Source organism: Anoplophora glabripennis, unplaced genomic scaffold, assembly GCF_000390285.2.
Source record: "Anoplophora glabripennis isolate ALB-LARVAE unplaced genomic scaffold, Agla_2.0 scaffold231, whole genome shotgun sequence".
In the NCBI taxonomy this organism is placed as follows: Eukaryota; Metazoa; Arthropoda; class Insecta; order Coleoptera; family Cerambycidae; genus Anoplophora; species Anoplophora glabripennis.
The window spans coordinates 124,798-137,900 of record NW_019416343.1 but is presented as its reverse complement, the minus strand read 5'-3'; the positions used below and the strand labels follow the sequence as shown (position 1 = coordinate 137,900).

General features: G+C 31.5%; 1 protein-coding gene across 1 annotated transcript in view; it reads left to right on the top strand.

Annotated features, from left to right (window-relative positions):
• LOC108905486 (serine protease 7-like) overlaps positions 1-13,103 on the top strand; it is a 14,099-nt gene extending 996 nt beyond the window's left edge. Inside the window, exons 2-6 of the mRNA XM_023454171.1 lie at positions 6,177-6,386; positions 6,446-6,680; positions 9,412-9,605; positions 12,192-12,278; positions 12,340-13,103. Coding sequence (XP_023309939.1) covers positions 6,177-6,386; positions 6,446-6,680; positions 9,412-9,605; positions 12,192-12,278; positions 12,340-12,653 — 1,040 coding nt within the window. The 3' untranslated portion in view covers positions 12,654-13,103. The remainder of the gene's footprint in view (positions 1-6,176; positions 6,387-6,445; positions 6,681-9,411; positions 9,606-12,191; positions 12,279-12,339) is intronic.

Sequence of the window (13,103 nt, the reverse complement as noted above, 5' to 3'; positions counted from 1 at the left end):
CGTTTTGTCAATAACAAAAAAAAAAACAGTTTTGTTTGAGCTCTTTTAAGGGCATATAACTTCCTAAGGGTGCGTTTTAGGGCACTTGTTAATAGGAACTTTTTGGCTTATTTTAATGAGTTATAAACGCAGCAGAAATTTGGAACCCTATTTTAGAAACACCCTGTATATTTAGTATATTATAAAGTTGTTATTTTTGCTTTTCTTTAATGCATCAAACACTTTTTTACGCTTTAATAATGTAATATAAAATTTGATAGTACATCTAAAATAAAGAATATAGCGCTATAACAGAAGTTCATGTGTATTAGTAAGAAAATATTGTTACTTTCTCTAAAACTAAGTACCTATAGTATTTATCTAGTATATTATATTTATGGTACAATCTTTGATGATTACACAGACACCAGCACTCATATACGTTGACCCGATAAAGACGATGGAGCCATCAGAAATATTCCATCGAGTCAGAATTTTTCCCTAACCTCAAAAAATAGCTCAAAATCAATGTAAATCTCGATTTTTTTGTTAAACTAGTAAAGATTTTGAAATTAAAGTGCATAGGTATACAGGGTGCTCCACACCTAAGAAGAATTCTTCTGTAACTCTGTACCTGTAAAAATTTATAAAAAAAAAGGTTTAATAAAAGTTGCCTGGAATCATGTGGGCGCTACATAACTTTGTTATTTTAAATGGAACACCCTTTATATTATTATTATTTTTTTTAATTCCTTGGTTAATATTGGGTAGAGTTTATTAAACGTACATGGTGTTTAACACTTATCGTTTTCGAGATAATCAGTTGTTTTTTAATAAAATGACGATTTCAGCTCTCTAAATTAGGCTAGATAGCGTCTAAACCATAAGAGTTAGAAACCTGCATTTTTCACAGTTCGTTTTGGCATAAATTACTCTATCTTATCATCTGAGAGCAAAACGTGTACGTTATTCAGACTCGGAAATACTGAGACCTACATTTAATAATAATCTTACGAGTTGAAACAAAATTTTTTTTTCAAATGAAATGACCCATATTAATTGTCATGGGTGAATGCAAAATTGAATGCCCTTTGGACTGATATAAGGTTGTCCATACTTATCTCTAACAGTTTTCCAGAAAAATAAGGTTCTCTTCTAAAGTCCGAAAAAGTAGCTATGTAACAGCGTCAAGAAGGCCTTGCAATTGTATTAGTACAACGTCAATACATAGGATTTTACAAAAGCACAGCACAGCACATCCTTATCGCATCCAATACACCAAGAGTTACTAAAAGTAGACTTTCAGCGGAGACTGGAGTTTTGTCAGTGGGCAGTTGAGATGTTAAATCAAGATAATGATTATTATTATTTTTATAAAAATGGTTTCGTTAATAGTTATAATTGCCATTATTATGACACAGTCAATCCTTAACAATTCCGGACAACTCATAGCCAACAATGGTATTTGAACGTGTGGGGAGCAATTTTAGGAACCCATGTCATTGGAACATTCTTTTTTGATCAGCATCTAACTGGAGCAGTTTATTTAAACTTTTTAACAAACACTCTAGAAGATTTGTTAGGCGACATTACTTTAGCTACACTTCCAAGAATGTGGATGCAACATGATGGTGATCCATCTCACAATACCGCTGTGGTTCGTCAGTTTTTACACGAAACTTTTCCGAGCAGATGTATTGGGCGCGGGAGACCAGTGAGTTGGCCTTCAAGGTGTCCAGATATGTCAAGTTGCGACTTTTTTTTACGGGGATTTATAAAAAGCAAAGTTTACGTTACACCACCAACTACCGCAGAAGATATGTGGCAGCGCATTGCAGTAGTATCTCAAGAAATTGTGCCAGACATGCTGACCAATGTTGAACAGTTTTAAACACCGAATTCGTTTGTGTATTAATCAAAATGGATGACACTTCGAGCAATTGATGCAAATCAGCGGTCTAAGTATTCTTCTCCTTGTTGTGTTCCGAACTTCAGTTTTGCGTTTTTTTTTTAGTCACTGTCAGTCCTAAGCCCGATAAAATGTGAGAGAAAAGTGGTTTTGTAAGGCCTTCTTGACGCTGTTACATAGCTACTTTTTCGGACAATAGAAAAGAACCTGATTTTTCTGGAAAACTGTTAAAGATAAGTATGCACAACCTTATATCAGTCGAAAGGACATTCAATTTTGCATTCACGCATGACAATTAATATGGGTCATTCCATTTGAAAAAAAAAGGTTTTCAACTCGTAAGATTATTAAATGTAGGTCTCAGTATTTCCGAGTCTGAATAACGTGCACCTTTTGCTCACAGATGACAAGATAGAGTAATTTATGCCAAAATGAACTGTGAAAACTGTAGGTTTCTAACTTTTACGGTTTAGACGCTATCTAGCCTCATTTAGAGAGCTGAAATTGTGATATTTTCAAAAAACAACTGATTATCTCGAAAACGGTAAGTTTTAAACACCATGTACATTTAACAAATATTAACCAAAGAATTCAAAAATGCAAAAATATACAGGGTGTTCCATTTAAAATAATAAAGTTATGTAGCACCCACGCGAAATGGAACACTCAGTAAAGCTAAAAATATTTTCTTTACATGGCCCACATGATTCCAGGTATTATTATTAAAACCATTTATAAATTTTACAGCTGCAGAGTTACAGAAGAATCCCTCGTAGGCTAAACACACTGTATAATTATGCTAATAGGGTCAAAATAAAAAACTTTTTATTCCTGCGCCATTTTCTCTAAAGTACCTCCTTGTGGAGCGGGTCATAATCTGTTAAAAGGTATACAAAAAAAAATCGTGTGCTTTTGTTATTGTTATTTCGGCAACTGTCACAATATTAATCATATTATAATAAATTATTTTATGTTGCGTTCCAGACATATTTATTACAATATTTTACATTATTTCAATAATTTAAACTGTGTTATAAATTTGAAGTTTGAAGACGTAGGGGGAAAAGCAATTTTTCAGAGGCGTAAATGTTTTTATTTGCATTTATTTACTTATTTATGTATTTATTTAAACTACATATGCAACAGGCAATGCCAAATAATAGAATATAGTAAGTTTATATTATAACAAAAAAAAAACGGAAATAAACATGAAGAATATAGAAAAAGTAGAAACCTATATAAAAAACAAACAAAAATAACATGAATAATTTAACAAAGATATAAGGAATATATGGCTGCTTAAACATTTCTTTTTTCTGCGAATGACAAAGAATAACAATAATGTTTTCTATCTCATTGTAACTGGAGATAAATTGGTGATGTCACATATTCTTCATGTTCTGGGTATTACTTCTACCTGAGAGGTAGAAGTAATACCTAGTAGTCGCAGTAGTTGGATTTGAATGTTGTGCAGTCCAAGATATACAAAAACATGGCTTAAGAAACAAAAATATTTTTAGATAGGACATAAAAAATATAAGTCAGGCCAAGTAATAATATCAGCGGAAACTCTTAGGGTCACAAATATTTGCTATATTTATCAATACTCAGAAATTATATTAGTTAAAATTGCACCTAATAGTTACAGTTAAAAAAGTTAAGAGGGAGGTGAGATACAAGTAAATAAATATAGTATCCAAACTGACATTTGTTGTAGAATTAAATTTTATACGTTATGCAATACACCAATAATTGATTAATACTAAAAAAAGACAATAAATGCAAATAAAATTCGAGTTCAGGGATAGGCGTTTACGCGTCGACTTTAATTGTCGACGTCTACGTGTAGACTTCGCGTAGACTATGTAAACAACGTAGACTATGTAGACAATGTAGACAAAGCGGAGTTTGCGCTCTAATTTCAGTTTAATCTAACCTATATTATATTTGCGTTACATTTACGTATGATCTATTTTGTGCTCAATTCATCACTCAACTTTTTCTGTTTGGCTGTTTTCACATAAACATAAAATGAGCGGACGTAAACATAGAACATAGACATAGAAATTGACCAAAAAAATATCATATTAATTTAGGGTTGAAGTCAGAAAGTTGGTTGAGGGTTTGCTTAAAGAATACACTGTGTCTGAATTAAAATTGTCTTGGTAACTAACGCTTAATATTATTCAGTCCTGCTAAGTAAATCAATTCTTTTATACAAACATTTGACAATTTATGGTGACTTGACATTCTTGACAATTATGTGTTAATTTTAGAATAATTTTTAAATTGGTTAAAATTTCACAGTTTTATAATTTAATCTCAAGTTAAAAGACTTGAAAGCTTGACAATTAAATAATACAAAATGTTCTATAAATTAAACCTTCAACCAATCTTCTGACTGCAACCTATTTTTTTTAAGTTTTGAATACATTATTTATTTCTCGTTATTTTTTTAACTACCAATAATGTTGATGATTATGTTATTATACACTTGTTAAACAATTTTAAAGAATAAAGTTTAATTTAATTTAATTATGTATTTTTATAATGGGGTATTTTCTTTCAATCGAAATGAAAGTGAAAACTTTCATTTTTGTATACTTAATATATATTTTTTTATATTTTTTAAAACAAAAATTATTATAAAAAAAATTATATAAATATATAAATTATGACAGTCAGTAAAAAACAGTTTATTTAATTTTAAAATTTTAGTCTCCATTCGTGACCTCATTAAGTGAAAACTAGGGAATATATTATATAATACTCGTATATGTATAGAGGTACATATATCAATAAATACACATAATATTTAGTTTGAGAAAATGCAATAAAAAACATTATCTTGTGCCTCTGCAAATATTTACAGAAATATGTTACCATTTATCGTTTATTGAAAAGCTCAGCTCTATATGATTTGTATTAAAATCTTAGATCTTATATATTTACATAATATGATCTAGGATTGAAACAAAAATTATTTTGAAAGGGTACCTATATTATAAATTAGTAGAAATATTTAATACAATTTTTTTCTATTAATTTCTGTAACTCACTTTTAGAAAAAATAAAATTAACGTGTTCTAACTAAACTAAAATAACTATACAAAGTGTTCTTAAAACTTAATCAGATATTCCAAATTGTTGCTGACTTTAAAAATGATATAATTTTCATTAAAGAATATATGCGACATATCTTTATTTAGAGATTTTATAGAAAAAAAAAATGTTGGTCAATCTGACCGGACCTAAAACTATCGAGGAGCATCAAGCGAGACACTTTTTTTTTTCTCGTGAATTCTCGGCAAATATTGTTTGATCTTTTACTCGGTTCATACATTTTTTTTTATAGATGGTTGTGATACTGATAGGTAGGTACTTTTCCAAATTCCAAATTTTCAATTTTTCTTTTTTTGCAAGAATCACGAGTTACAGCCTTACGAAATTCTTTTTTTGAGGTACATACCTACCACACCTTTTTCTAGTTTTGAGAGTTTCTTAATTGTTGACATTGTCGACATTGTCTACATTGTCGACTCTTCCAAATTAAGTCTTCATCTAGATCATTGTCTACGCGTAGACAATTGCATTGTCTACGTCGACATTGTCTACCCGCCCATCCCTGTTCGAGTTGGTATTACTTAGGCAACCAGATTCACAACAACGTATTTCACATTATGTTTTATAATGTAAGAAATGACAAAAAATTAATTTTCGTAAAAGAAACATTTTGATTTGGTCATTTATATAAATATTTCCATAAATCCTTTGTATATGTAAAACATGTAATATTACTGTTGGTTTTACCTCAAGCTTTGTTTCATGTAAGAAATATTTCGTTGTAACCTGTATTTAAATACATTTACAAACATTTATCTTCATGTCGAGTTTAAGGAATTATTAAATACAATATAGTTTCTTGTTGTAAATAATTAAATTGGCAATATTGCTTTAGCTACATTTTATATCAATTTTATTTATCTAAATTTATCTACACTTTCAGTACCTAAATACAGATCGATTTGTTTTATTATTTTACCAAATTTTACTGATTTGAAGTCACACGTATAACATTAGGGCTGCGTGATAATCAATAGAACCAAACATCATCTCCCAAAATTTTGCCGCTTCATGAAAATTCATACAACTCGCACATTTAACATTTTTTTCCTGCCTGCGTATTTAACAACTCAAGCTCAAAATATACGAAAATACTCAGTACATACTAAACCTACTAACTTTCAAAACTTAACTTATAACAAACTGTATTGTTGAATTTTTTCAGGCATGCTTACGGAATGTGAAACGCCGAATGGTAACCTTGGATATTGCGTTGGAATCAAGACCTGCCCAATCCTATTAAAACAACTGAAAAACAGAGAGGCGTGGCCGTTCTTACGCGCATCAAGTTGTGGGCTATGGAATGAAGACTCCAGCAATCCAAAAGTGTGCTGTGGAAATGACGATAATTTCAGAAATGTTAGCAAAGACGTCGGTAAAATAATATTCATATACTTGATCGCTTTCAGATGTAGATTAACATTTTTTTTTTAGTGGACGACGACGTTTTGCCGAAATCTTGCGGCCATCAAAAAGTATTTATTGGTAATAGAGTACTTGGTGGTAGGGAAGCTTCTCTACACGAATTCCCTTGGATGGCCCTTCTTTTGCACAAAAATCGTTACGGAATTACGACCCTTGGTTGCGCGGGGTTCTTGATACATACCAAATACGTGATAACAGCAGCCCACTGCGCCCATCCCTATTCTATTGGACGTAGAGGTCCCATGTACGTATAGAAACACCTTAAAGTGAGAGCTTAAAGTCCAGTCGAATTGGTTTGAACGTAAAAAAATATTAGTAGACTTAATCTGTTTTGAGGTGGATGTGAGAGGGGGCAAGCCATTTTTTCCTGGATTACCTTCAGTACAACTCACATAATAAAAGTGTAGATCCCTACATCTGGGCGAGGCCCGGAACATTTTCAAAATTGCACAGATGTTTAAAAAATACCTATTTTATCTTAGTTTTTTACTTATATCTTGGAAACTAGGCATTTTGGAAGAATATTGATGAGGAAAAAAAGCTTTAGAATTGAATTTTGCACAATAAACTGTATGTTAAAAATGTTTAAATTTATTACCGATGTTGCAAAATAGCAATAATTGATGAAAAGAAAGCAAAATAATCGAGTTTTTTGGATAATTTTTTAAAAATATTTTAACTGCCCCGAGGGCATTCTAATTTTGGTAAAAAAAAACTTTAGAGTATAATAAAACAACACCAAATTTCATTAAAATCGACTCTATAGTTTTCGCAGAATAATTTTTTGAAAAAAAAAATTCGATTTTCAAAATGTTGCACAGCTTTAAATAAAGCATCTAGATACTAATTTTTCCACATAGAAAAGACTGCTAAACCTTTCAAATGGTTTTTGAAAAATTGAAATCGGTTGATTGGGACGGCCACAGTAAATTTTTAAAGCAACACTTTTTTTTATTTTAAAAAATTAGATTACATTTATCAATTTTCAGTTTAGTTTTTCTCAAAAATTATAATTTTAAAATACTATTTTTTCTTAATTTTATCTGTATTTAACAAAAAAATTTATTTCCAAATAATTTTTTTTTAATTTGTTTAAACAAAAATTATTTAAATAATTGTAATAATTATAACTAAATACATTCATATTCAGTATTGAAATATATACGTAAACAAATTTTTTCATTGAAAAAATGCAATAGCATAGGGTAAAATATACAGTATATTTAATGCATAAATAATAAACTTTGTTTATAACAAAATATGTGCAAATTAGACAGTTGGCATTACGATATTCGAATTCCTTGGCTCGCGAGACATCGGATTAAAAAAAAGATCGAAATTGGTCCATTAGAAGCCGAGATAATGCAATTTTTTTCGTACCTTCGCATTTTGAACCTCCGAATTCAGTCTCGGAGCGAAAGCCCCCTCCCCCACTTTTCGTGTTTTGAGTCACTTTTCGCGCGTGCGAGCGACAGCTTTTCCGCTGATTTATCTATGTTGCCGATAACTTATGGATATGAAAATTTTTTCCAGCTTAGAACTCGGAAAAACGAAGCCACTGGACCAAAGATTATTGCTAAATTGTTTATAAATTAACGGTAAATGCCGATAAACTTTGACCGCTTATATCTCGAGAACCAATAAACGGAATTTAACCTTTCTAAAAAAAAAGCGACTTTCCGAATATTTCAAAATTATAATTTTTGAAAAAAAACTAAATTGCAAATTGACAAATGTTATCTAATTGTTTAAAAGTAAAAAAAGTGGTAATTTTAAAAATTTACTGTGGCCGTCCTAATCAACCGATTTCAATTTTTCAAAAACTGTTTGAAAGGTTGAGCGTTCTTTTCTATGTGTAAAAATTTGCAAGTTTTTTTTACCAAAATTAGAAAGCCCTAGGAGGAATTAAAATATTTTTAAAAAATTATCTAAAAAACTTGATTATTTTGCTTTTTTCATCAATTATTGCTATTTTGTAACATCAGTAATAGATTTAAACATTTCTAACTTACAGTATACTGTGCAAAATTCAATTCTAAACTTTTTTCCTCTTCAATATTCTTCCAAAATGCATAGGTTCCAATATATAAGTAAAAAACTCAGATAAAATAGGTACTTTTTAAATTTTTTAAACATTTTTGCAATTTTGAAAATGTTCCGGACCTCGTTCAGATCTAGGGATCTACACTTTTATTATGTGAGTTGTACTGAAGGTATTCCAGCAAAAATTAGCTTGCCCCCTCTTACATCCAAGAAGTGGGATATTTCGACAGATTCGCCCTAGTCTATATCGGAAAATTAGTTATTTCATGTTGTAGGCAATTAAATTACCTACAATTTAAGGTACCTAAAGTCGTATTTCACCAATTTGTAATTTAAACTATCGTAAAAATAAGTTATGTTTGCTGCAAAAAGAGCGAGTTCCCGAGCGGCTTTTGCCTGACCCTGGGACAATTTGCTTTATAAGTCTGTTTTACACATCCTACTTTGTTATTTGTAAAGAGCAATTCAACTTTTTGAAATTTTTGTTTTTCTATTTTTCTTTGGATCAATTATAACCTATAGGTATTTACGATATTAATTTCTAAAATTGACGTTTAGTAATTAAACAATTAGTTGCAAAAAAAAACTAATGAAATTAATTAACAATTACCCGGAGCAACAGTTTCACAGTCAATCGAGTCGGCCATTGGCACATATGTTGGTCATTGGATTGACCGTCTCTTCAATAAATGTCATTAACATCCAACGCTTTTTGCAATAAAAATGCGGACTCTTTGAAAACCAATTTTAAAGCCTTTGACCTTTATTTTAGTTAACAAATTGGTGAAATAAGACACATCTCACTTGATGAATTTAAAACAAACACACAATTAACTGCACTTTTAGATATTCCTATTTTTTTTCTATATTTTGTATACATTAATAAAAGTTAATGTCATGGAGCAGATGTATTTACATTAGTTAATTTTCAGAGTTTCGGTTTTGCTTGGAGAACATAATACTCAAACATCCACTGACTGTTCGTCTTATGGATTTGGCTGTGGAAAAGCTACTCAGATTCCTAAAGTTGCCAAAGTGACTACACATCCTGAATATGACCCAATGGAAATAGCACATTACAATGATATCGCCATAATACGATTAAAAGAAAATATTCGTCTGACAGGTAAGGAAGATATTGTAAATACAGGGTGATTCAGTCATAATATCATTAATTTTAACCACGTATTCGGAAGGTTTAATAAAGACAGAAAATCGGAAAAAAAATTTTTTACTCGACATTTAAAAATGAAGGAAATTAACCCATAACTCCCGCTACGAGGGCGGCCCTGGCAGATGCCCGGATGCTCGGACAATTTTGTAACGTAATGTCACGAACAATTGTCGGCTGAAGCGAACAGCGTTGCCAAGTTCACATCATAATGTGTGGTTCACATTTACTGTTAAACGTATTCAAGTAAATAAAGGAGCATGCTGCATTTTATTATAAATAATTTTAACAATTGTATTAACTTAGTGCAGAATGTTTTAACAAGCCTGACTTCTCGAAGTCAACTTTCGTTAAAAGAAAATAAATAAAGCAAAGGTAATTACCTGTTTGTAGGCACAATGCATTTTATCAAATAAAAAAGTCGGCACACTACTAAATACCCAAATATACAAAATACACTACACACGGTTACAAAACCATGAACAATTTAAAGCGTTTATTCAAATCTACCACCTTCCATATCTCCCGCATTTTTCCAACTGCATCTATCATACCATACCGCGCAGCGAACGTGCAGGACATCGACAAAATGACTTAAATGTGATAGAGGCTGTTTTAAATTTAGTCGAGGAGCAGCCTACTATTTCCACAAGAACAATTTCAAGGCGACTGGAGATATCACAAACCAAAGTTTGGCGGATATTGCGCGAGAATTCACTCAACCCGTACCATTTTCAAAAAGTTCAAGCTTTAGAACCAGCTGATTTCCCCAATCGTCTTGAATTTTGCAGTTGCAGCTAAATCGAAGTGCAGCAGACGCTAACTTTATTTTTATTTTTAAAACAAAGTGCGCTGGACGGATGAACGCTGTTTTACTCGTGCTGACATTTTAAACAGGTAAAAAACATATTACTTTCTCAAAAACAATAAGTACCTACCTAGGTTACACCAAAGTTTATATTTACACTAAAGTTTACATTTATTATGTAAACTTTGGTTATACGCAACTGCATATTGAATAATAAATTGAAATACTAAAACTGTGTATTATTTAACATAATAAATTATAAAACGTTAAAACGTTAATAATATTAAAAATGATAAATTGTAATAACCGTACATTGGAAAACAATCATCCCTATTCATTACATTCAATTTTCCTTTGATAAAAGACCGACAACTTTTTGCTCTACTTTGCATGGAATACGATCCTACTACAGTTCGTATTAGTCTAGGAGCCAGATAGGGTTCCGTTTACTAGCTATAAAAATAAAAACTTTTTACAGCCATTTAAACATTTAATTTGTTGATAACAATTAAACTCACCACTTTCAGGCTTTGCGACCAAGTTTTTTGGATTCAGGAGCTCAAAATACTACGAATAAGTTGTTTGCAGCCGTGGCACTCTGTTGGCCACGGCACCCTATCTGGCTCCTGGACTATTTGTACACGTGCAAATTAAAAAGTGGGTCATTGACCTAGATACAGGTTAACCTAGGTCGGAAACACGTACCGAGTTGTTTATTTGTCTCCGTGCTATTGTTTTTTTATCTTCTATTACTTACAGTCAATATATAAATACTACATACATTTCCCCTCTCTTTATAATTTATCTAGTGAGTGTTGGTTTTATATGTCATTATTTTTGTAATGAAATTGAAATGGTTGTGAAATGAAATTTAAATTACTTGAACTCTTGGAGTTTTGTAACTTCAATATTAAATTTGATGTAAAGTGAAACAGAGCTAATTTCTTTGCAGCCATAATAGTCATAATAGTAAGCCCGAAGGCTTACAGCAAACATTAACATTATGATGTTAATAACAACTGATTTTTGGCAAGGCATGCTCAGACCTCATCGAGGTTCTTGCTGGGCAGCAATAATTTAATGTGTCGATAGCATAATTATAAAAAATAATTTATAGCATTTTAAATTATTATTTGCTGACGTGAGCAAACCGTTTATTTACTGTCTTTATATGAGCGAAAATATATAAATATGGCAAGGTTGCATCTAGGGCGCGTTGTTCATAACGTAGCCGGCTGACGTTAGTCGGTCAGTAACACTTGCCTGAAATGGGGGTTAAATAATGATTTGAAAATATTTTTTTCTGCTTAAATATGCATTTATTTTTTTTTAATCACGCCATCGTATTATACTCATTTTTCTCTATCTGCTCTTAAAATTAATGACTTTATGACTGAATCACCCTGTATATGCATTTAAAAAACTCACAATTTCACCTTTCATTTAAACAATAAAGGATTTGCAATCAGTAGTAATTGTAATTTAATACTTATTTCAATGCTAGTTTTCAGAAAATCTATAATTATCACCAATGTTTTGAATTCACATTTTTAAGGGTTGTGAAAAAGATCTTTTAACTTTTAAGACATGCTTTAGTTTCAAAGATTTTTTTCAAAACGCATGTGATTTTAGAATTTCTTCAAAGATTGGAAATGATCATAAACGGAAATATGTATCGGAAATATGTTTCCTTCCACTTTTTGCATTTACAAATAAATTATTATCTCTTTCAGACTACGTTCAGCCCATTTGCTTGGTAAAACACGATTCTCATACTCCAACTAGATACCACATAAGTGGTTGGGGCAAAACCGAAAGTGGTATGTAAACTAAGTAAATTTTTTAAATATTTCTGTAATGATCAACCTGTTGCATTTTCAGGTACAAGCAGCAAAGTAAAAATGCACGTAGAAATTCCTCCATTCGACAAAATGACTTGCTCACAACTATTCTTTAGAACAAATATAATCCTGAAGAACACCCAGATTTGCGCGGGAGGCGAAGATTTATCAGACACCTGTTCCGGAGACTCGGGAGGACCGCTGATGACGTGCACTGATGATGGAATTTGGTACGCCTCGGGCATCGTGAGTTTTGGGATAGGTTGTGGGTTGAAAGGTTGGCCAGGAGTGTACACGAACATAGCGAAGTTCCTGCCTTGGATTAAATCTGAGATAGCGCAGGAACCAACGTGACGACACGGCGCGGCGTTTACTCTCCTATCGTTTCTCGCAAAGCCAGAGGGTTTCCACTGGTTGACAATTTCCGAACTGGTTCGATTGTTGTCGTTGTAGACTTCTTAAGGTTTCAAGAGACAATTTGTTTTTTCTTCAGAAGAAACTCTGACACTAAAGAGGGGGTATAGAATATATCCATAGACTTGGATAATATTGTATAGAAGATTCTTATAACAAATAATTGCGAACAGATGAGGCATTTGGGAACCGGTCCGTTTTGGATCGTTAGATTCAGAAAATATAATAATAATCCGAACAAGATATATGTCTTTCGAAACGTTATGAAGTCCAAAGTGATGTCGTATCAACTAGCCCGGAAATTGTTCGACTGTTGACAACTGCAAACCAAATTAAGGTTTTTTTACTAACTATGCAACATTATCTTTATAATAAAATTACTAATTCACA